The 26,488-nt window shown below is 42.7% G+C and overlaps 1 protein-coding gene across 2 annotated transcripts in view; it reads left to right on the top strand.

Moving 5' to 3' along the window:
- The window catches only part of LOC143775757 (TRPM8 channel-associated factor homolog), a 43,791-nt gene extending 35,888 nt beyond the window's left edge, over positions 1-7,903 (top strand). For both annotated transcript variants that reach the window (XM_077264277.1, XM_077264278.1), the window contains 2 exons: positions 9-343; positions 7,321-7,903. In XM_077264277.1, coding sequence (XP_077120392.1) covers positions 9-343; positions 7,321-7,572 — 587 coding nt within the window. In that variant the 3' untranslated portion in view covers positions 7,573-7,903. The remainder of the gene's footprint in view (positions 1-8; positions 344-7,320) is intronic.
- The last annotated feature ends 18,585 nt before the right edge of the window (positions 7,904-26,488 follow it).

Raw genomic sequence — 26,488 nt, 5'->3', positions numbered from 1 at the left:
TACTACAGGTTGGATGCATGCTGGATACCCAATAATGTGTCATTTGCCATCAGCATCAACTTTAGTAAGCGTTACAAAAATAAAGCAAGGTCTGTGGGGGCCGATACATGAGCTTGGTCACAACGAGCAGAGAGGAGTTTGGGAATTCCCTCCTCACACCACAGAAGCCACCTGTAACTTGTGGTCGGTATATGTGCATGAAACAGTTCTCGGAATTCCAAGGAATAAAGCACATCCTGCCCTCAAGCCAGAAACCAGGGAAAACAGAATCAAGCAGTATGTGAAGAATGGAGCCAATCTTAAGGAGTGGAGCATGTGGACAGCACTTGAGACTTATCTTCAGGTACTTTTGTAAAACTCATGATTTTAAAATAATAATTAAAATGGTGAATTCATCATATTGTGCAAGATACTAATAGTCTACTATACCTATATTTTTTTAATGTAAAGTGTTGCTGTAAAAGCATATTCTATGGGGAGAATTAATAAAGACTGGCATCTGGTATGCTAGACTTAATCCAGAGTCCGATGGAGTAAGATATGCCAAATTCATTAAGAGCTGTCCATGCACCAGCTTTAGAAAATGCACTCCAGTCAGATCATAGTGAATTAGGTTAGCTACTGTAGGCCACTCCCCTTTCTCTAAGCTCCACACCACCTACTTTTCAAAAAGCTGCCAGGGCTAGCATAAAAACACCAAAAGTAGCAAAGTTTTTACACAATTATTTGTTGCGCAAAACTTTTATTTCAACATAGAGCACTGTACTTAAAAAAATACTCAAAATATCAATAATTTTTATTGATTAGCTTAAAATAAAAAAAACAAAACAATAGTGATACCACAAACAAACACCACCACCAGAATGAACCAAAGGGCTGTGCCTGGCCCTATTTCTCCACTGTAAATCCTTACCTTGCTGTGGAGGTTGACAGCCTAGAAATAATGCAAATGGTGACCGCGCTCACCGACCGCTATCCCTTCTGACCCTACCAGGCCCTGAATTTGGAAAGGAAAAAGAGACTTAAATAAGAACCAAGGATTTATCAGTATGCTATATGTAAAAATACACTACTGGAAAAAGGGGAATCCTTTGTTTCTTGTGCTCAAGATATTTAGCACAACATAAACAGTTGATCATCAGAAGGTTAATATCCGTTTTACAATAAGAGAGAAATTCCTTTAACCCCTTCATGACCTTGGGATTTTTCGTTTTTCCGTGTTCGTTTTTCACTCCCCTCCTTTCCAGAGCCATAACTTTTTTTATTTTTCCGTCAATTTGGCCATGTGAGGGCTTATTTTTTGCGGGACGAGTTGTACTTTTGAACGACATCATTGGTTTTACCATGTCGTGTACTAGAAAACAGGAAAAAAATTCCAAGTGCAGTGAAATTGCAAAAAAAGTGCAGTCCCACACTTGTTTTTTGTTTGGCTTTTTTGCTAGGTTCACTAAATGCTAACACTGACCTGCCATTATGATTTTCCAGGTCATTACGAGTTCAACACCTAACATGACTAGGTTATTTTTTACCTAAGTGGTGAAAAAAAATTCCAAACTTTGCTAAAAAAAAAAGAAAAAAATTGTGCCATTTTCCGATACTCGTAGCGTCTCCACTTTTCATGATCTGGGGTCGGTTGAGGGCTTATTTTTTGCGTGCCGAGCTGGTGTTTTTAATGATAGCATTTCGGTGCAGATACGTTCTTTTGATCGCCCGTTATTGCATTTTAATGCAATGTCACGGCGACCAAAAAAACGTAATTCTGGTGTTTCTAATTTTTTTCTCGCTACGCTGTTTAGCGATCAGGTTAATGCTTTTTTTTATTGATAGATCTGGCGATTCTGAACGCGGCAATACCAAATATGTGTAGGTTTGATTTTTTTTTTATTGATTTATTTTGATTGGGGCAAAAGGGGGGTGACTTAAACTTTTATATTTTTTTATTTTTTTCACATTTTTTTTAACTTTTTTTTTTTACTTTTGCCATGCTTCAATAGCCTCCATGGGAGGCTAGAAGCAGGCACAGCACGATCGCCTCTGCTACATAGCAGCGATCTGCTGTTCGCTGCTATGTAGCAGAAAATCAGGTGTGCTGTGAGCGCCGACCACAGGGTGGCGCTCACAGCTGCCGGGGATCTGTAACCATAGAGGTCTCAAGGACCTCTATGGTTACAATACTGAAGCATCGCCGACCTCCGATCATGTGACGGGGGTCGGCGATGACGTCATTTCCGATGACGTCATTTCCGGCCGCCCGGCCGGATGCAGTAGTTAAATGCCGCTGTCTGCGTTTGACAGCGGCATTTAACTAGTTAATAGGAGCAGGCAGATCGCAATTCTGCCCGCGCCTATTACGGGCACATGTCAGCTGTTCAAAACTGCTGACATGTCCCGGCTTTGATGCGGGCTCACCGCCGGAGCCCGCATCAAAGAGGGGCTTCTGACCTCGGATGTACTATCCCGTCCGAGGTCAGAAAGGGGTTAAAAAAGAACCACACATCATATTACAATGTGCAAGTAGTACAAAGCTATTAATATAGCCACACTCACCCTATTAAATCACTAAGTTATCCCTGCCTTGGCAGCAGAGTTTGGCACCCTATCATTTGTGCAATTGGCGCCCCCACTCAAAGGTGGCTGTCCCTTCTGGCCCTAATAGGCCCTAGTATTGGAAGGAAAACCCTAGAATGACCACGTTTGTCAAACAAATAACTATATAAAAGTGCAAGTGCATTTCAAAACGTATTTCTCTAGGGATATTGGGTTAAGGGTAAATCCATTCGGAAGAATTATCAAGTGGAGATTTACAGTCACCAGTGAAGACCTACAGTGTAATCCCCATGTCCAGGGGTCAAACAGATCTCTGGATATTATACAAATGTTTCAACCTTTATAAGATATTCAGTCAGCATAGGATTGCTGCTATACCAGATTAGAATAATTTTTAACTTGCAATTCTGTAAGCCTGTTGTTAGGGTTGGCGGATTGCACAAAATTAAACTATAAAGTGCAATCGCAACCTGGGGTTCACCATGCAGAGATGTTAAACTACTGCTAGTGTGAACAATGACGGATAAATAACTAGTGAAAGTTCCTACTTAAACACACTGAGTTAAACTCGACACAGTGTGAATGGAACGCAAAAAAACAAACCCAAATATAACTCAGAGGTGCACAGGGAAAAGAGTACCTACTCAGCTAACCACCGAGAGGTACAGGGACAGTAAGTACCAGCTCAGCTAATCAACGAGGGGTACAGGGAAGGTTAGTACCAGCTCAGCTAACCACTAAGTGGTACCCAGAGCCATTTGACCTCACGAGGAGTGCCCGGAGCCATATGGCCTCACCAACGGACTATAGGAAGTGTGCAATAACCCATTGCCGATGCTAAATAACACATGGGTAGAACTTGCTCTGTGGTGCAATAACCTGTTAACTCCACAGGGAAGTATAGCATACACACGGGACAAAACAGATAGCAAAAACTCACAGTCAGCAGAACATGCAGCAAACCTCCTCTGCAGAGGAGCCGGAATTCTAATGGCTTGATGCCAGCCCTGAACTCACACACCCAATCTCCTCTCCAGAGGTGCCAGAATTCTGTTGGCACTGGGCCAGCTGGTAGCTGTTACCGTGCAAAACACACCAAAAGCACAGAGAGCGGTAGCGTATCCACCCACTCACACACCAAACACAAGTGACACTAGCATGCCTGCATGGTTCGCTGAAAGCTCTTTATGCCCCAGGCTCCACCCCAAACACTCACACCCAGTCGGACAGGGCATTGTCTGTGGGCCAATCCAGAGCTGCCACATCACCAGAGCAGAAAGCATCCAAGCACCAATGACAAGGTGCCACGTCATGGACATGCTCATTAAGATGATTTCTGGACTTAGACTCCAGAGAGTGGGGTTGCCTCTGAATACCACTGGTGGGGTTGCCACTGAATACCACTGGTTACCATAGACTTTAGCTGGAGAGCCAGCAGTAACCACTCGTAAAACTGGAGCCTGAGCAAGATGCTGGGACCAAACTCTGCACTAAGCAGCAGACCCAGTGGCTGAACCTGAATAGGAGACCAGAGCAACAGTGCCTGCGATACATCCCGCCCAGCAGGGAAGTCCTGGCCTCTAACACCTGTTACTGTACCATGTCACAGAAATGGTAAATATATCAATCTTATTACCATATAACTGGACACATTTTCCCTTATTACAAAGGTTCATCAGGAGTATTAGATAATGGTACTATAGTATTGAAAAGTTACTTAGCTGACAGATGTCATTGTAACGTCACATGATGCACATAGATTTTGTGGTATGGTCAAAGAGGCACAAGGTATGATTCCCTCTGATGATATGCCTGATTTTATACGGTGAGTGTGGGTTTATTAATAGTTTTGTACTATCTGGTATATTATCAGAAGGAATCATTCCTTGTGCCTCAATGATCCTATCACGTTATCTGTAGGGTGCCAAACTCCGCTGCAAGGTAAGGATTTACTGTGGAGAAAAAGGGCCAGGCACAGCCCTTTGGTTCATTCTGGTGACGGTAGTATTATTTGTTTGTGGTATTACTATTGTTTGTTTTTTTAATTCTAAGCTGATCAATCAAAGTTATATTTTATGTGTATTTTTTAAGTACAGTACTCTCTATGGTGAATTAAGTGTTCTAATTATATCTATACTATACGATCCTAAGTAAATCTGTGATTATTTCAAATTTTGTACAAAACTTTACTTCTTTTTAACACCAGTTTTCTGGTGTAAACTGCTTAATGATTTGGCCCATTAGTTGTTTTCTATCTAAGCAAGAGAATAGCCTACCTGTGTATTTTATCTGTAGGCTATGTACACAAGAAGTTTTTACCGTAAAGCGAATAACCTAAATCCTTAGTTTATAAAGTAGATAAAAACATGTAACTTTATTTCAAATTTGCTAAAAACCATGAGACACCTACAACAGATATACACATAAAACACACAACCGTGCTCTCTAGCAAAAACCCTGCATGGGGTACTGCATAACCACTACCTGACAGCGGAGGTTGGCACCCTAAACACAGATGCGAGATTGGCGCCCCCACTCCTCGGCGGCTGACCCTGTTGCTCCTATCATGCGCCCTGATCAAAAGGTGTACCAAACACTCTGTCATATACACCTGACAGGAAAATTGTTATTCAGACAGCATGGATACATGGTCAAAGACCAAAGACCATGGTTGGCACCCTACTGTACAGCGGATATGGCGCCCCCACTCACCGATGGCTGACCCTGAAATGACCCTATGGATGTTCTGATACTCTATCCAATATGGGTAGACAAAATATGGGGTATAGTTAAACCCATATAGCAGGGCAGACAGGCAGGAACGTAGCTCCACAAGTCAATTGACAGGAAATTGAGATATAGCCGATAAAAAACATCATATCTCATTACAGAGGATAAGAGCCGATACTTATCATGTTGATGAGCTGAACACCTCAACGCGTTTCGCCAAAAGGCATATCTGGGCCTCCTGATGAGCCTTTTGGCGAAACGCGTTGAGGTGTTCAGCTCATCAACATGATAAGTATCGGCTCTGTAATGAGATATGATGTTTTTTATCGGCTATATCTCAATTTCCTGTCAATTGACTTGTGGCACCATATCCGCTGTACAGTAGGGTGCCAACCCCCACAGCCAGGCAGGGCATTCCTGGACAGGGTACAGAGGTAGTTGAGTGGTTGTTTTTTGCACAAGCACATTTTGTGTTTTCTGCACCTGTGTTTTAGTCCGTGTCTCTCACCCTGCCACATGCAGCCCTGTTAAGGGTATGACAACAATTTTACATTCACGTATATCCATCATGTATCCATGCTGTCTGAATAACAATTTTCCTGTCAGGTGTATATGACAGAGTGATTGGTACACCTTTTGTTCAGGGCGCATGATAGGAGCAACAGGGTCAGCCGCCGAGGAGTGGGGGCGCCAATCTCGCATCTGTGTTTAGGGTGCCAACCTCCGCTGTCAGGTAGTGGTTATGCAGTACCCCATGCAGGGTTTTTGCTAGAGAGCACGGTTGTGTGTTTTATGTTTATATCTGTTGTAGGTGTCTCATGGTTTTTATCAAATTTGAAATAAAGGTACATGTTTTTATCTACTTTATAAACTAAGGATTTAGGTTATTTGCTTTACAGAGATTTGATCATTAACCTTATGCTGTAGTATCAGCGCTTGTTTTTCTTTATTTACACAAGAAGTTTTTACTATAGAGTAAAAGATGCGGGCTGCAGCAAGAATAACTGTGAAACTGCTGGCGAAGCTGCTTCAGTAAAACTACCGCTGCCATTTTCCTGAAACAGCTTAGGTTAGGAAAACTTGGTGGTTGCCCTGGGGTCTGCAAGAGCCTAAATGGGATTTATTCTTCTACTTTCAAATTTATCAATTTTGCATTGTTAAATGACTGGCAATCAGATCAGGTGTTCACTGGACACTATGTAATCGGTCGTTCAGTGCTCATAGACTGCCATTGTTTCTGCATCATATGTCCTGTTTATTAAGGATGGTATGCCACTTAGAACAATGATTTTTTGAACACACCAAAATTGAATTGCATCTGACGAACAAGTGTTTGTTTTAGTCTTTGGGTGATCGGCATCCTGGTTAGACTGAATGATTATTGTGAAACAGGAAAGATATATATCTTGGTACCATGTTAGCCAGTAGATAGAAAAATGTTTAGAATTGAGAGTCCTCAGTGGTTGATACCTTTTAATGGCTAACTAAAAAGATGGTAACAAATTGCAAGCTTTCGAGACTACACAGGTCTCTTCATCAGGCATAGACTAATACAAATTCTGAAGAATCACATATTTAAGCACAACAAAGCACAAAAAAAACAAAAACAAACAAACATGGATAAGACAGGTGGCATGAAGCAGAATTACCATGAGTGATAAACAGTTATGTCCATAAATGTTGGGCCAGTTCTTAGATAAGGAATGTTTTATTGTCCTCTGATTGGGGTCTCTGTTGTGATGACCCCTCATAGTCTGAGGGGCAAGTTCCTTAGTTAATGTAAAAAGACATAAATCCATGTGACACATTCATTCCACCACTAAGACAGTCAAAGGTCGTCATCAGTTTATATTCCCAGACTCTTCTGTCTCTCTGAGTTTTGAAGTTACCTTTCAACACAAGTAATTTCATGTCCATAATGCTATGATTTGGGAGACAAAAATGTATTGCCACAGGTAGATCCATTCTTTTTTCTCTTATTGTATAATGAATATTGCACAGTAATCGTGATAACATAGTCTTTGTGGGTTTTACTTTTTTCAGCTACAAGAAGGCTTTGGTTGGGATCCATTTAAACAAGTTTTCTCAGAGTACCAAACAATGACCGATGTCAGCAAAGTCAAGAATGTCAAGATGAATCTTTGGGCAGAGAAGTTCTCTCATGCAGTTAATAAAAACTTAGCGCCATTCTTCAAGGCCTGGGGATGGCCCATTGATGATGCAACTAACAACAAACTATCTACACTGCCTGCATGGGACAAGGATCCTATGAAGTCTTATGTCACTTCAAAGTAATCCAAAAACTTAAAATATCTGAAAGTGAATTCTAATTTCTTAATAATTCAGGAACCTAAGCAATATGCCATCTCCTGTTTAACTATTAAGTTATATAATATTATTCTTATAAATGTTGATGTATTATGCTATAAATCTACAAACACATTTGTTCTTGTAATTTATTTTAATCTGCTTTTATCATTATGGGTTTATATGGGTTGGAAATAAGCAGAAACTACTGTATAAATATGTAGTTCTGTTCAACGTATGGTCACGACATCCATGGTTTTGTAATTGTATTATTCCATGTTTAAATAAAACGGATTTGGGTTACCCTTTATTGACTTGCAAATGTGTTCAGTGCATTCTTTACATGGAAAGATGGTGAGATTGGCTTCATTTCAATTGCCAAAACACCACAGTAAGGACTATTTTTCATTAGCAGTCACAGCAGTACGGTCACCTCTCACGTACACACGTCATAGCAGCAGTGGCCCTTGACCCAAGAGAAGTCAAAGCAAGCCACCTCAGACCCACATCTCCTTTTAATGTTCAGAAGAACTATTCCCCACTCCCATCCCATCTTAGTTGTCACGTCAGGACCAGCTTGGTCCTCTTCAGTGGTCACATAAAGACTTCTCCCAAACCTGCACTGTATGCACACCACCAAGGCTCTTGCAATGCACCCTGCACTTGCCGAAAGCTGTATACTAGCAGCCTACTGCCAACTCCCGTACATTTCTTGCAAAGTGCAGTCTTTAAATGCACACAAACTATCGATTCATAGCTGCAATAGACTGCAGACCATAAAAACAGAGATGAGATGAGCACAACAGCAATCAGGCAGAGTACCAGTCCTCCAATTAACATCCCTGGGACTGACTGAAACAGGGGTTGTATAGAAACGAGAAGTATCCATCTCGAGAAGACCACTTTAAGATGGCATTGTTGTAAAATGAAGGTGTAGCTGTCTGAAACATCGATACTCCGACCTCCGGGGTCTATGGCTAGTGCACACTGGGAGCATCTATAACTAACCTACTGTTATGAAAAACATCTGCATCTGATATAATACAGTGGAGATCTGTGGCTGTCACATGCCTTTAACTCTTTCATGACCTAACGATTCTCTATTTTTACACCTTCGTTTTTTTCCTCCACATATTCCAAGACTATAACTTTTTTATTTTCCCATCCACAGACATATTAGGGTTTGATTTTTGCAGGACGAGTTGTAGTTTTGACTGACACCATTGATTTTATTGTGTGATGCACCGGAAATTGGGAAGAAAAGTACAATTCCACATTTGTTTTATTATTTTTTTTTTTTTTTTTTGGGGGGGGGGGGTTTATTTACCATTTTCAATATATGGTAAAACTGACCTGGCAATATGATTTTTCAGGTCAGTACAAGTATTCAGATACCGAACATATATAGTTTTGAAAATTTGTAAGAAAATACATTTTTGCTTATGTCACCATTTTTCCAAGACGTAAGGTTTTAACTTTTTAATTTTTCTGGCATTTTTTTTTCCCATTACGCTATTTAACTATCAGATTAATTTATTTTATATTTTGATAGATTGGATATTTTTTAACACAGCAATACCAAATATGTGCATTTTTTTAATTGTTTTATTTTTAATGGGGGGTGATTTTTTTTAACTTTTTTTTCTCACTTTTTACTGACTCAATAGAATACAATACTATATGTTCTGTACTGCTCTTAACTTGATGGCTGTGCTGTTAGAGGCAGGCCCTGGCTGTAACAAACAGCTATTACCTGTCCGGGATGGGGCACGTTCATCTTGTGAGCCCACTCCATTCACCCGCTACCAACATGTGCGTACATGTACGGAAGAACAGAAAGTAAGTCTAAAGTCTAAAATAGAGTGAAAACTGCAAGATTTAAATATATAGACACAGGTGATTCTCACTAAATTAGAATATAATCAAAAAGTTAATTTATTTCAGTTCGTCAATACAAAAAGTGAAACTCGTATATTATATAGAGTCATTACAGACAGAGTGATGTATTTCAAGTATTTTTTTCTGTTAATGTTGATGATTATGGCTTACAGCCAATGAAAACCCAAAAGTCATTATCTCAGTAAATTAGAATACTTCATAACACCAACTTGAAAATTGATTTTAAAATCTGAAATGTTGGCCTACTGAAATGTATGTTCAGTAAATGCATTCAATACTTGCTTGGGGCTCCTTTTGCATCAATTACTGCATCAATGTGGTGTGGCATGGAGGCGATCAGCCTGTGGCACTGCTGAGGGGTTATAGGAGCCCAGGTTGCTTTGATAGCAGCCTTCAGCTCGTCTGCATTGTTGGGTCTGGTGTCTCTCATCTTCCTCTTTACAATATGCCATAGATTCTCTAAGGGGTTAAGGTCAGGTGAGTTTGCTGGCCAATCAAGCACAGTGATACTGTTGTTTTTAAACCAGGTATTGGTTTGTTGGCAGAGGGAAGCATAAAGTGTTCTAAAATGTCCTGGTAGACGGCTGCGCTGATTTTGGTCTTGATAAAACACAGTGGACCTACACCAGCAGGTGACATGGCTCCCCAAACCATCACTGGTTGTGGAAACTTAACACTAGACCTCAAGCAGCTTGGATTGTGTGCCTCTCCACTCTTCCTCCAGACTCGGGACCTTGCTTTCCAAATGAAATGCAAAATGTACTTTCATCTGGAAACAACACCTTGGACCACTGAGCAACAGTCCAGTTCTTTTTCTCCTCAGCCCAGGTAAGAGGTTTCTGGCGTTGTCTATTGGTCATGAGTGGCTTGACAGAAGGAATGCGTACACACACTCTACTGAAGAGCCCTGAAGCTATAGTGTAGAGTGTACCCTAAAACACACACAAACTCAGTACTGTGAAATCAATACAACAGACTGCAGCCTACAGAGATGTACACAATGTCACTCTAGTGATATAATAAAATAACACCGAAGACTGATTGTAAGTATATACGTGTGTGACAGTCACATTAGAGTACAGATCACACACATCACTGTGATATTTTCTCAACTAAGGGAAACCAATAAGCACCTGTGTATAAACTAATAAGCACCTGTGTATTCCAATGCAAATACAGGAAATATTTTAGTTCCAGAGGCCTCTTTTAACCCCTGGAGCTCGGCTATAAATACATCAATTTAGGCAAACCATATGGTTGGGGCTGACAATGAAGAGACACATACAGCCCCTTTCCTATCGGGATGACAAAAATGCTATTGAATGATGCATCACAAGGGTTAAATCAGATTCATGTCTCCACGGAACAGGTTTTCCTAACATAATAAGGCACAATGGCTTATTTTCATTAGTAACGCTTCCCAATAAAATACACGCAACCAAAATAGAGAATACAATATATTTAATGTTGCTTATGTCAGGTTAAAACAAAGGGATCAGAAAATATCCACCTTGCCCAATCTAGTTTTCCCCAGGCGACAAGATCAGACTTTGTGGGAGGACCGAGTAAGCATACAGTAAATGTAATAATAACTGTATTGTTCTGGTTGCCCAAGAATGTTCACTGGTCTAACTAGGGCAAGTAATACTAGTTCAACTGATGACATTTTTCTCCACGAAATATAAGAAAAACAACTTACAGATTCTAAGAACACCCAAAAAGAACTTGTGCACCTATTCAGGCACTGCAAATGCCATAACACAAAGTATCTTTTTTTAACTGTTTCTTTCAACTTTAATTATGCAAATTGTCTCTTCAGAGAGGAAGAGGACTAGAACTCTAGTGCCACCTATTGGAAGTAGCAATCCTACAAGTCAATGTCGACCCTTTAACGAGCCTTGTCACATGACTTAGGATAATAGCCAAACCAGAATCTCAATTTGCAGACACTGTGTTTCGGGGTCCTGCCCCTCGTCAGTGCAAAGTGGAGATCTGGTTTGGCTGTGTGAGAGGTGTCCGACCGATATCCAAGAAGTATCGTTTCTCCTTGTGGAGATGACAAGGCTCGTTAAAGGGTCGACACTGACTTGTAGGATTGCTACTTCCAATAGGTGGCACTAGAGTTCTAGTTCTCGTCCTCTCTGAAGAGACAATTTGCATAATTAGCATATATTTCCCAGAGGAGCATTGTAGCTTTAAGTCTCCTCATCTCGGCATGCTTAGCTTGTCAATCTCTGCAAGGAGAAACGATACTTCTTGGATTTTAACTTTAAATTATGTTATTATCTTACTTAAAATAGGTGAGTGAACTTGGAGGATTCGTGGTTATAAAATTAAGTCCCCTGGAAGAACTAAACCTTGAGGTACAGTAGTCACCTAGAACAAGGCATTTTGTATTGCCAATATTATAGGAAAAAATAGAATGAGTTATTGACAACACATGGGTTGTTTTTAAGGAGTTGTCCACTTTCAAGAAAGTGAGCCCCAAACAGTGTAAAAAACATAAAACAATGAACTTAACATCTATTCACCTTTCGTGGATCCATCACTGGCTCCCCACCGCTATTCCAGTCCTGGTATTTTGACTAAACTGATGACATCCCTGCTCTAGTCAGTCACTGAGCTCGCTGACTTGTACACTGAGCTCATTGTTGAGTGCTGTCAGCCTCAGTGCATGAGCACTGAACTCATTGACAAGCTAGAGTGGTTACTTGTGCTGATGTGATGTCGCTGCTCTAGTCACAACACCAGGACTGCAGACCACACAACACATTTCAGGACCATTTTATTGAAAGTGGACATCCCCTTTAAGGATACTTCATCCTGTTCTTCTAATTGGAACCATCTTACCTCAATCCAAAAGGTATTCATTATGACCAGGGAATCTTTGCTAAAGGAGTTTGACAGGGTAAAAAATACTTTAGTCATCCATAAATTCTTCTGCTCATCGGGTGCATTATATACTTGCCACTAGGGCCGGGACTGAAAATCAGCCCTGGCACACAAACCAAAGCAGCCCACATGCAAATGATAACTCACCAATGTTAAATTAGTGGACACCTCTTTAAATTCATTAAATACTAGCTGAAGAGCCCGGCGTTGCCTGGGTATAGTAAATACCTGTGGTTAGTTATAGCACCTCACTTCTCTCATTTTCCCCCTCACATCTTTCATTTTCCCCCTCACATCTCTCATTTTCCCCCTCACTCCTCTCATTTACCCCCTCACACCTCTCATTCCCCCCTAACACTTGTCATTTCAACCTCACATCTGTAATTTTCCGATCACTACACTATTTTCCCTCACTCCTCTCATTTTGCACTCACACCTTTTCATTTTCACCTCACACCTCTCATTTTCCCCTCAGTATATACATGTTTGTCATCTCCCTTATATATAGTATACACCTGTATGTCATCTCCCCTGTATATAGTATATACCTGTATGTCATCTCCCCTGTATATAGTATATACCTGTATGTCATCTCCCCTGTAAATAGTATATACCTGCTGTATGTCATCTTCTCCTGTCTATTGTATATACCTATGTGTCATCTCCTCCTGCATATAGTATATACCTGTATGTCATCTCTTCTGTATATAGTATATACCTGTATGTCATCTCCTCCTATATATAGTATTATATACCTGTATGTCATCTCCTGTATACAGTATATACCTGTATGTCATCTCCCCTGTATATAGTATATACCTGCTGCATGTCATCTCCTCCTCTATATACCTATGTGTCATCTCCTCTTTTATATAGTATAAACCTGTATGTCGTCTCCTCCTGTATATAGTATATACGTGTGTCATCTCCTCCTGTATATAGTATATACCTGTGTCAACTGCTCCTGTATATAGTATATACCTGTGTGTCATCTCCCCTGTATATAGTATATATGTGTGTCATCTCCCCTGTATATAGTATATACCTGTGTCATCTGCTCCTGTATATAGTATATACCTGTGTCATCTGCTCCTGTATATAGTATATACCTGTGTCATCTGCTCCTGTATATAGTATATACCTGTATGTCATCTCCTCCTGTATTAGACCTCATTCACACGTTATTTGGTCAGTATTTTTACCTCAGTATTTGTAAGCTAAATTGGCAGCCTGATAAATCCCCAGCCAACATGGTGGATTGGAAAGCACGGGGTTAAAATTTCGCCTCACAACATAGCCTATGACGCTCTCAGGGTCCAGACGTGTGACTGTGCAAAATTTTGTGGCTGTAGCTGCGACGGTGCAGATGCCAATCCCGGACATACACACACACACACATACATACACACACACATTCAGCTTTATATATTAGGCTACTTTCACACTAGCGTCGTGCACTGCACGTCGTGGCGCACCGACGCTAGCTGTGGAAGCGCCACACAACGGGGGCAGCGGATGCTGTTTTTCAATGCATCCGCTGCCCCATTGTGAGGTGCGGGGAGGCGGAGTTCCGGCCGCGCATGCGCGGTCGGAAATGCTGCAGTCGACGCACCAAAAAACGTTACATGCAACGTTTTTTGGTGGCGACGGTCCGACGCAACACAAGGCAACCGTCGCACGACGGTTGCGACGTGTGGCAATGCGTCACACTGCGTCGCTAATAAAAGTCTATGGAGAAAAAACGCATCCTGCAAGCACTTTTGCAGGATGCGTTTTTTCTCCAAAACGACGCATAGCGACGTGCAGTGCACGACGCTAGTGTGAAAGTAGCCTTAGATGTCCCTGGGTTGGGATGCAACACTAACTCACCTAGTGACCGAGATTTCTGCAGATTGGGGCAGGAACGACAACACACTGCAGCCTACCTCTTCTTCTGGAGATGATTAGGCAGCGACAAGGGGCATACATAGAAGTCACGGGGCCCCAGAGCAAAAGTCTTTAACCCCTTTCTGACCACGGACGGGATAGTACGTCCAAGGTCAGAAATCCCCGCTTTGATGCGGGCTCTGGCGGTGAGCCCGCATCAAAGCCGGGACATGTCAGCTGTTTTGTACAGCTGACGTACCCACAATAGCGGTGAGTGGAATGGAAATCCACTCACTGCTATTAACTAGTTAAATGCTGCTGTCAAATGCTGACAGCGGCATTTAACTAGCGCTTCCTGCCATTAGGCCGGAAATGCATGCATCGCTGACCCCCGATCACGTGACATGTGATAGCATATAGTCCTGCATATATAATGGTATCACATATAATGACATCACATATAGTCCTGCACATTTAATGACTTCTCATATGATTCCCCATGTATAATATGATGGCCCAATATACAGTATGATGGACTCGCATATAATACCTGAATTTCTTTTGGTGGGTGAGGAGCCATATAGCTTTTCCAGAGCCTTTGTGCTAGCAGTAATGTGGAAGCCACATATATTTCTGTTAACAGATGATAGACCTGAGTGAGGGCTTGATTTTTTATGGATTGAGTTGAAGCTTTTATTGGGAACATTTTACATAACGTTTGGGATCACATTTAGGCTGAAGTCACACTACTGTATAATATGGACGAGTGCTATGCGATAAAAAAAAAAATCGCATAGCACTCGGACCAGTATTCCTCTATGGGGCAGATCACATCAGTTTTTTCCTCGGCAGTTTTCAGTGTGCAAGTGAAATCATCATATCATCCGAGTGATGTGCGTTATACGCGGACCTCTGCAATTGAGATGGAGAAATTAGTTTCTCTGCCTCCTCCACAGCTGTTCTCCAATCCACTCTGAGCGAGAGGCTCAGAGCACAGACAAATGGCACTCAGCTGCCGCTTGCACCAGAACAGGAGCCGAGGGTCATTAGCATATCATGCTGAGCACTTTGGGGTTTCCATCTACATCTCTGAGTGACATGACAGATGAAACCCCAGATCCATTCACTATGAGGCAGCAGAGTTACTCTGGACTCCGTCTAGCCTCTGTTCAGCAGTGTCCTTTTCAGAGGTGCACAAAACTGGCTGACTGAGCTTTTATATATGACTAAAAAGACGGACACTGCCGGATCACAGGTCTTATGGCATACACAGTGTCTCGATCTGCCTCATTATAGGGAATCTTCCGCCGGGGGTTCTGTCTAAATCACCTATTTCTGAGATTTACATGGAAACCACGGTGTAAGAACTCAGCGCAGTGCGCGGGGTAAATGTGCCCTGAGTAGTGTTGAGCATTCCGATACCGCAAGTATCGGGTATCGGCCGATACTTGTGGGTATCGGAATTCCGATACCGAGATCCGATACTTTTGTGGTATCGGGTATCGGTATCGAAACAACATTAATGTAAAAATGTGTAAAAGAGAGAATTAAAATAAAAAATATTGCTATACTCACCTCTCCGACGCAGCCTGCACCTTACCGAGGGAAGCGGCAGCGTTCTTTGTTTAAAATTTGCGCTTTTCTTTCCTTACGTGAAGTCCCGGCTTGTGATTGGTCGCATGCCGCCCATGTGGCGGCGACGCAACCAATCACAGCAAGCCGTGACGTAATTTCAGGTCATTCAGTATTTTTAAATTACGCTCCGGCTTTGTGATTGGTTGCGTCGCAGTCACATGGGCGACGCAACCAATCACAGCAAGCCGTGACGTAATTTCAGGTCCTTAAGGATTTTAAACTTACGTCCCGGCTTTGTGATTGGTTGCGTCGCAGTCACATGGGCGCCGCAACCAATCACAAGCCGTGACGTCACGGGAGGCTGGACACGCGCGCATTTTAAAATGGGCGCGTGTCCAGCTTCCCGTGACGTCCCGGCTTGTGATTGGTTGCGGCGCGGTCAACCAATCACAAGCCGGGAGGCTGGACACGCGCGCATTTTAAAATTTTTAAAATGCGCGCGTGTCCAGCCTCCCGGCTTGTGATTGGTTGACCGCGCCGCAACCAATCACAAGCCGGGACGTCACGGGAGGCTGGACACGCGCCCATTTTAAAATGCGCGCGTGTCCAGCCTCCCGTGACGTCACGGCTTGTGATTGGTTGCGGCGCCCATGTGACTGCGACGCAACCAATCACAAAGCCGGGACGTAAGTTTAAAATCCTTAAGGACCTGAAATTACGTCACGGCTTGCTGTGATTGGTTGCGTCGCCCATGTGACTGCGACGCAACCAATCACAAAGCCGGAGCGTAATTTAAAAATACTGAATGACCTGAAATTACGTCACGGCTTGCTGTGATTGGTTGCGTCGCCGCCACATGGGCGGCATGCGACCAATCACAAGCCGGGACTTCACGTAAGGAAAGAAAAGCGCGAATTTTAAACAAAGAACGCTGCCGCTTCCCTCGGTAAGGTGCAGGCTGCGTCGGAGAGGTGAGTATAGCAATATTTTTTATTTTAATTCTTTCTTTTACACATTAATATGGATCCCAGGGCCTGAAGGAGAGTTTCCTCTCCTTCAGACCCTGAGAACCATCAGGAATACCGTCCGATACTTGAGTCCCATTGACTTGTATTGGTATCGGGTATCGGTATCGGATTGGATCCGATACTTTGCCGGTATCGGCCGATACTTTCCGATACCGATACTTTCAAGTATCGGACGGTATCGCTCAACACTAGCCCTGAGCCTTACTGAGATCTTTGGGAGGCAGAATGAAAAAAATCAACAGCATGTGAAGAATTGGTTTTATTTATTTTTTACACCGTTCCTTGTGCAATATAAGTGATTAGGTGACTTTATTCTTCGGGTCAGTGCGTTAACAGTGATACCAGATTTATATTGGGTTTTTATCTTTGGCAGCTGTCGCACACTAAAAGACGCTTTTTATTGCGAAAACAATAATTTTTCCATATTTCGTCCGACAGAGTCATGTGTGGCTTGTTTTTTGCGGGTCGAGCTGATGTTTTTATTGGTACCATTTTCAGGCACATGACATTTTTTGATCGCTTTCTATTCTGATTTTTGGCAGACAGAATGATCAAGCACCAGCAATTCAGGAATTGTTTTGTTTTTTTTAATGACGTTCCGTGTGTATTAAAATTTAAAAGGCAGCTTTATTCTTCAGGTCAGTACGATTACAGTGATATCACATTTATATTTTTTTTACGTTTTGTCGCTTTTTCAAAATAAAAACTTTTATAGAAAAAATAATTGTTTTTGCATCGCTTTATTCTGAAAGCTATAACTTTTTTATTTTTCCGCTGTCGGAGCTGTATAGCAACTTGTTTTTTTGCGGGACAAGATGTCGTTTTCATCGCTACCATTTTTATTTTGATATAACTTTTTGATCACGTTTTATTCTACTTTTTGTTTGGCGGAATGATGAAAAAGCAAAGATTTTTGCTCTGTTTTTTTTTTTTTTAATGGTGTGCACTAAAGGATTGAACAAGTGTGACCATTTTATAGGTTGGCTTGTTCCGGATGCAGCAATACCAAATATGTGTACTTTTTTTGTTTTTACATATATATATATATATATTTATTGGTTTAATCTATATTTTTTTACTTTGTGATTTTTTTTTAATAGTTTTAAAACATTTTTTGACTTTTTTAAACTTTTTTACTTAGTCCATGTTTGGGACATCAATTTTTATTTATGTGATCACTGGTCTCATACAATGCTATACCCATGCATGGCATTGTATGAGAGCTGACAGTGTTAGGCTGATTTTACACTTGCTGTGTTTTTTCGGCCCGTTTTTGCAGCCCCAATGCATTTCTATGGGGCCGCAAAAATTCGTAGGAGCGCCCGTTCGAAACAGCTGACATGTGCTGGAAAAGATGTGGGCTGAATAGCTCAGAGGGAACAGCTGCTATCTGGTGCACAAGAGCTGCTTGGGTTTGAGTCCTGACAGTACTCCACTCCTTCCAGGATGGCCTCTGGATGTCTCTGATGAAAAGCTCTTGTAAGCCTGGGTGAATGGATGTTGCCCTCCGGCTTCCATGCAATGGTCCGTAACCCCTCCATTGCACCAAATATTGTAGTCTTCCTCTAAATCTTCCAGAATCCAGAATTTCATCCACATACTTTTCTTCACCATGGACTTTTTCGGGTGGAGGAGGTGGCTGAGTTCTTCCTGGAAATGGGTTTTCACTGAATGGTTTGAGCAAGGACACATGGAACACATGGTGAATTTTAAGACTGTAAGGGTATGTGTCCACGTTCAGGATTGCATCAGGATTTGGTCAGGATTTTTCATCAGTATTTGTAAGCCAAAACCAGGAGTGGGTGATAAATGCAGAAGTGGTGCATATGTTTCTATTATACTTTTCCTCTAATTGTTCCACTCCTGGTTTTGGCTTACAAATACTGATGAAAAATCCTGACCAAATCCTGATGCAATCCTGAACGTGGACACATACCCTTAGGGTATGTGTCCACGTTCAGGAAACGCTGCGTTTTTGACGCTGCGTTTTTCCGCAGCGTCAAAAACGCAGCGTCCAGATGTTACAGCATAGTGGATGTGATTTCATGAAATCCAGACTCCACTATGCGTTAAAAAACGCATGCGTTTTTGCCGCGAAAACGCATGCGTGGTGCGTTTTTTCTAAACGCAGCATGTTGCTACTATGAGCAAAACACGCAGGCACACCGCAGGTGACCTGCCAGTGACCTCAGATGCAGTTTTGGTCAGGATTTTACCTGCATAAAATCCTGACCAAAGCCTGAAGCAAAACTGAATGTGGAAACATACCCTAAGGGTATGTGTCCACATTCAGGATTGCATCAGGATTTGGTCAGGATTTTTCATCAGTATTTGTAAGCCAAAACCAGGAGTGGAACAATTAGAGGAAAAGTATAACAGAAACATATGCACCACTTCTGCATTTATCACCCACTCCTGGTTTTGGCTTACAAATACTGATGAAAAATCCTGACCAAATCCTGATGCAATCCTGAACGTGGATACATACCCTAAGGCTATGTCTCCACGGTCCGTCTGGGGGCCGGTATCGGCGCAGCGGCGAAGCCGCTCGGCGATAAGCCCCGCCCCCTTAATGGGACGCGATGGTGCCGGATGTGTACAGTACACATCCGGGATCATCGCACCCCTCGCCATAGGGCCCTGTGATATGCCTTGCGGGGACGCTGCGTCCCCGCAAGGTGTACGGACATGCTGCGTTCTGAAAAGACGCGCAGCATGTCCGGAGTCGCAGGGCCGCCGCGTGCGGGTTTCCACGCATAGTGGAGACGGGATTTCATAAAATCCCCTCCACTATGCTGGAACATCTGGACGCTGCTTGTTTGACGCTGCAGCGTCAAACAAGCAGCGTTTACTGACCGTGGAAACATACCCTATGAAAGCTTTAAACGGAAAGTAGCTGGGTTAATTTGTGCAGAAATTTGAAAAGGTCCTGTGAATTTTTGACCCAATTTAGAAGACGGTACGTTCATTTTCAGATTTTTGTAGAAAGCCAAACCTTGTCACCGACCTGAAGGGTAGGAAGGGCTTTACGATGTTTATCTACTGTTTCTTTGTAACTCTGTATGTTTGTTTGTTACAGCAGGAACCAAAGTATTAAAGGGAAGATTAGGAATGTATACCGTATGCAGCCACAGCTAACAAAAAATGGACTTTGGGATGTAGAACTGTGTTTGGACTTATTATAGACTGCTGTTGGTAAAATGGTCCACCCACTCATCCTGAAGGTAAGAAATAAAACAGCGCAGGTATTGTTCGAGGGTTTGGTTAGTTCTTTCAGTCTGGCCATTGGATTGAGGGTGAAAGACAGTAGACAAATTGACAGTAACTCCTTGATATAAACTGAACACCTCTATCAGAAATGACATTGTCAGGAATTCCAAGCAGCCTAAATATCTAACAATTCTGCAGTTTGTTCAGCTGTAGGAATCTCTTTAGTTAGAATAAAATGGGCCATCTTTGTGAGCCAATCCACCACAAGGATAACAGTCATTTCTTTAGATGAAGGTAGGTCCACAATAAAATCCATTATGATTGATCCCCAAGGCCTGTATGGAACTGGAAGAGGTTGAAGGCGTACTAGAGAAGAAGAGGTTTATGGAGGAAACATATTTGCTCACATCCTTTCTACAATTAAGTCACCAAAAAAAATGAAACAGTAGTTCTTGCTTTTTCATGACTCAAGTTTGTCCTACAAGTTTAGAATCATGGACAAGTTTGAGGACTTCAATTCGAGCAGATTCAGGGACATATATTTGCTGGTTCTGCATCCAAAACCCCTTCTTAAAAGAAAGATAAATGTCTTTAGAAGGATGGCTAAGAAAAAAGTCAGTTTGGTATCCATCTTTAATTTTCATTAAAAATTCTTTGGAGTCCAGTATTCCCCCCAGAATTTTTGGACACAGAATGGTAGTCAGTCTTAGACCTCTCCCGAGGTACATGCTCAGTAAATATCCTGGACAGAGCATCAGCCTTGTCATTTCTTGAACCAGGCCGATAAGAAATTATAAAATTAAACCTGGAGAAGAATAAGACCAAACGTGCTTGTCTTTCAGACAACCTCATAGGCTAGGTTCACATTTGTGGTTGAGTCCGCAGCGTTTCGTACGCATGGCATAACGCATGCAAAAGCATGATGACGCTGCGTTTTTTTATCCGCATCGACTTGCGCATGACGGATAAAAAAACGCAATGCTTGCACGCGTTTTTGCATGTGTTCGCTTTTTTTATGCGCATGCGTTTGATAGGAAAAAGATTTTCCAGAATTTCTTTGACACAAGCCACGCCCACTGCACGTGTCTCATGGGATTTCTGTATATAGAACCTTGTACATACGCAAGCGAATGCATGTCCTTGCGTTCTTATGCGTTCCCATAGACTGTAATGCGTTGTTTTGACGCACTCCTTCCGCAAGTGACCGCATGCATATGGCAGCGGAAATTTGATGCCAAAAAAATTCTAACATGGTGCGTCAGCCGCGCCCAGCTGCACACCGTGAAAATACGCATGCCTAAGCAAATGCGGCCGAACGCATGCACCTGCGTCTACAATGTTAAAGATAGGAAATCAAGACGCATGTGGATGTATGCGTCAGAAACGCTGCGTACACAACCGCAAATGTGAAAGCAGCCTTAGCTGTACGGATAAATTCTAATTTTTTGTATATGGCGGGGGCGCCATATCGTCAACAGCTTGGGTGCCAACCTCCACAGCAGGGCCTCTGTTAGGGCATTGTAGGGTGAGACTAGTCCCTCTTTTTTATGAACTTTTTTGACTACTGTATCTATGTATTATAACATTTTTTTCGTGTGGATAGCACCTGTTTTGCCCCTAGCACTTGTTTATTGGATATGTTTTAAACAATGAAATTAAAAGTTATATTTTAGGGGTCTTAGTTTTTTCGTTTGGTTTGATATAGATTGATTTCAATTCTTTCTAGGTTTTCCTAATCTATGGTTTAACACATATTCTGATTTGTTTCACACATTTCTTTACTCCTTGTTTCTAAATTTGTTCTTTTTTTTCCCCCTCAGTATGAAACTACAATGTACACACTCATTCCACTAAGAAAAAAGGAACACCATTGCATGAACAGTGTATCCAACCATTAACCCCTTCCCGACCTTTGACGCCACGTAGGCGTCATGAAAACCCGTGCCAATCCGACCCATGACGCCTATGTGGCGTCATGGAATGATCGCGTCCCTGCAGATCGGGTGAAAGGGTTAACTCCAATTTCACCCGATCTGCAGGGACAGGGGGAGTGGTACTTCAGCCCAGGGGGGGTGGCTTCACCCCCCCCGTGGCTACGATCGCTCTGATTGGCTGTTGAAAGTGAAACTGCCAATCAGAGCGATTTGTAATATTTCACCTAAAAAACTGGTGAAATATTACAATCCAGCCATGGCCGATGCTGCAATATCATCGGCCATGGCTGGAAATACTGAAGTGACCCCCCCCCCACCCCACCGATCGCCCCCCCAAGCCACCGGTCTGTCCCGTACGCCCCTCCGTCCTGTGCTCCGCTCCCCCGTCCTCCTGTCCGCTCCCCCCTGCTCCTATGCTATCCCCCGTGCTCCGACGCCCCCCCCCCGTGCCCCGATCTCCACCCCCTTATACTTACCGAGGCTCCCGGTATCGGTCCGTCTTCTCCATGGGCGCCGCCATCTTCCAAAATGGCGGGCGCATGCTCAGTGCACCCGCCGAATCTGCCGGCCGGCAGATTCATTACAAGTACATTTTTCAAAATAAAAAAAATAATAAATAACCCCCCCCTTTATCACCCCCATAGGTAGGGACAATAATAAAATAAAGAAAATATATATTTTTTCTTTTTCCACTAGGGTTAGGGTTAGAACTAGGGGTAGGGTTAGGGGTAGGGTTATGGCATGTGCACACAGTGCGGATTTGGCTGCGGATCCGCAGCGGATTGGCCGCGGATCCGCAGCGGATTGGCCGCGGATCCGCAGCGGATTGGCCGCGGATCCGCAGCGGATTGGCCGCTGCGAATTCGTAGCAGTTTTCCATCAGGTTTACAGTACCATGTACACCTATGGAAAACCAAATCCGCTGTGCCCATGGTGCGGAAAATTCCGTGCAGAAACGCTGCGTTGTATTTTCCGCAGCATGTCAATTCTTTGTGCGGATTCCACAGCGTTTTACACCTGTTCCTCAAAAGGAATCCACTGGTGAAATCCGCACAAAAAAACACTGGAAATCTGCTGTAAATCTGCAGGTAAAACGCAGTGCCTTTTACCTGCAGATTTTTCAAAAATCGTGCGGAAAAATCTCACACGAATCTGCAACGTGGGCACATAGTCTTAGAGTTAGGGTTGCAATTAGGGCTAGGGTTGGAATTAGGGTTAAGATTAGGCTTGTGGTTAGGGTTACGGATAGGGTTAGGGGTGTGTTGGGGTTACAGTTGTGGTTAGGGTTGGGATTAGGGTTAGGGTTGGGATTAGGGTTAGGATTAGAATTAGGGTTACGGGTGTGTTGGGGTTAGGGTTGTGGTTAGGGGTGTGTTGGGGTTAGGGTTGTGATTAGGGTTATGGCTACAGTTGGGATTAGGATTAGGGGTGTGTTGGGGTTAGTGTTGAAGTTAGAATTGAGGGGTTTCCACTGTTTAGGCACATCAGGGGTCTCCAAACACGACATGGCGCCACCATTGATTCCAGCCAATCTTGCGTTCAAAAAGTCAAATGGTGCTCCCTCCCTTCCAAGCCCCGACGTGCGCCCAAACAGTGGTTTACCCCCACATTTGGGGTACCAGCATACTCAGGACAAACTGGGCAACAACTGTTGGGGTCCAATTTCTCCTGTTACCCTTGCAAAAATAAAAAATTACTTGCTAAAACATAATTTTTGAAGAAAGAACATTTTTTATTTTCACGGCTCTGCGTTATAAACTTCTGTGAAGCACTTGGGGGTTGAAAGTGTTCACCACACATCTAGATAAGTTCCTTCGGGGGTCTAGTTTCCAAAATGGGGTCACTTGTGGGGTGTTTCTACTGTTTAGGCACATCAGGGGCTCTGCAAATGCAACGTGATGCCCGCAGACCATTCCATCAAAGTCTGCATTTCAAATGTCACTACTTCCCTTCCGAGCCCTGACGTGCGCCCAAACAGTGGTTTACCCCCACATATGGGGTATCAGCGTACTCACAACAAACTGGGCAACAAATATTGGGGTCCAATTTCTCATGTTACCCTTGTGAAAATAAAAAATTGCTTGCTAAAACACCTTTTTTGAGGAAAGAAAAATGATTTTTTATTTTCACGGCTCTGCGTTGTAAACTTCTGTGAAGCACTTGGGGGTTGAACGTGCTCACCACACATCTAGATAAGTTCCTTGGGGGGTCTAGTTTCCAAAATGGGGTCACTTGTGGGGGGTTTCTACTGTTTAGGCATATCAGGGGCTCTGCAAACGTAACATGATGCCCGCAGACCATTCCATCAAAGTCTGCATTCCAAAACGTCACTACTTCCCTTCCGAGCCCCGGAATGTGCCCAAACCGTGGTTTACCCCCACATATGGGGTATCAGCGTACTCAGGAGAAACTGGACAACAACTTTTGGGGTCAAATTTCTCCTGTTACCCTTGCAAAAATAAAAAATTCTGGGCTAAATAAATATTTTTGAGGAAAGGAAACACATTTATTATTTTCACGGCTCTGCGTTATAAACTTCTGTGAAGCACTTGGGGGTTCAAAGTGCTCACCACACATCTAGATAAGTTCCCTTGGGGGTCTAGTTTCCAAAATGGAGTCACTTGTGGGGAGTTCCTACTGTTTAGGCACATCAGGGGCTCTGCAAACGCAACCTGACGCCCGCAGAGCATTCCATCAAAGTCTGCATTTCAAAACGTCACTACTTCCCTTCCGAACCCAAACGTGTGCCAAAACAGTGGTTTACCCCCACATATGGGGTATCAGCGTACTCAGGACAAACTGGACAACAACATTTGGGGTCCAATTTCTCCTATTACCCTTGGGAAAATAAAAAATTCTGGGCTAAAAGCCATTTTTGAGGAAAGAAAAATTATTTTTTATTTTCACGGCTCTGCGTTATAAACTTCTGTGAAGCACCTGGGGGTTATAAGTGCTCCCTATGCATCTAGATAAGTTCCTTGGGGGGTCTAGTTTCCAAAATGGGGTCACTTGTAGGGGAGCTACAATGTTTAGGCACACAGGGGCTCTCCAAACGCGACATGGTGTCCGCTAACGATTGGAGCTAATTTTCCATTCAAAAAGTCAAATGGCACGCCTCCCCTTCCGAGCCTTGCACCCAAACAGTGGTTTACCCCCACATATGAGGTATCGGCGTACTCAGGAGAAATTGCCCAACAAATTTTAGGATCCATTTTATCCTGTTGCCCATGTGAAAATGAAAAAATTGAGGCTAAAAGAAATTTTGTGTGAAAAAAAAGTACTTTTTCATTTTTACGGATCAATTTGTGAAGCACCTGAGGGTTTAAAGTGCTCACTATGCTTCTAGATAAGTTCCTTGGAGGGTCTAGTTTCCAAAATGGGGTCACTTGTGGGGGAGCTCCAATGTTTAGGCACACAGGGGCTCTCCAAACGCGACACATGGTGTCCGCTAAAGATTGGAGCCAATTTTTCATTGAAAAAGTCAAATGGCGCTCCTTCCCTTGCGAGCCCTGCCGTGCGCCCAAACAGTGGTTTACCCCCACATATGAGGTATCAGCGTACTCAGGACAAATTGGACAACAACGTTCGTGGTCCAGTTTCTCCTTTTACCCTTGGGAAAATAAAAAAAATTTCGCTAAAAGATAATTTTTGTGACTAAAAAGTTAAATGTTCATTTTTTACTTCCATGTTGCTTCTGCTGCTGTGAAACACCTGAAGGGTTAATAAACTTCTTGAATGTGGTTTTGAGCACCTTGATGGGTGCAGTTTTTAGAATGGTGTCACTTTTGGGTATTTTCAGCCATATAGAACCCTCAAACTGACTTCAAATGTGAGGTGGTCCCTAAAAAAAATGGTTTTGTAAATTTTGTTGTAAAAATGAGAAATCACTGGTCAAATTTTAACCCTTATAACTTCCTAGCAAAAAAAAAATTTGTTTCCAAAATTGTGCTGATGTAAAGTAGACATGTGGGAAATGTTATTTATTAACTATTTTGTGTCACATAACTCTCTGGTTTAACAGAATAAAAATTCAAAATGTGAAAATTGCGAAATTTTCAAAATTTTTGCCAAATTTCCGTTTTTTTCACAAATAAACTCAGAAATTATCGACCTAAATTTACCAATAACATGAAGCCCAATATGTCACGAAAAAACAATCTCAGAATCGCTAGGATCCATTGAAGCGTTCCTGAGTTATTACCTCATAAAGGGACACTGGTCAGAATTGCAAAAAACGGCAAGGTCATTAAGGCCAAAATAGGCTGGGTCATGAAGGGGTTAATGGACACTGTATATCTGGAAATTTAAAGGGGTTGTCCACTACTTTCAACTAACCCCCCCAATGTATCCCCCCGGGGCCCCTGATGAATTGTGCAAATACCTTTTGTTGCCGTTTTTGCCTGTGAGCGGCGCTGTAGCGGCGGCTGAGTCCGGGTCACGTGACCCCCAGGCTGCAGCCGCCGCTTATTTCCGCCGACGTCACGTCAATTTCCAGGCTCT

The sequence above is a fragment of the Ranitomeya variabilis genome, chromosome 5 (assembly GCF_051348905.1).
Source record: "Ranitomeya variabilis isolate aRanVar5 chromosome 5, aRanVar5.hap1, whole genome shotgun sequence".
NCBI lineage: Eukaryota > Metazoa > Chordata > Amphibia > Anura > Dendrobatidae > Ranitomeya > Ranitomeya variabilis.
This window is presented reverse-complemented; position numbering and strand designations above follow the sequence as displayed.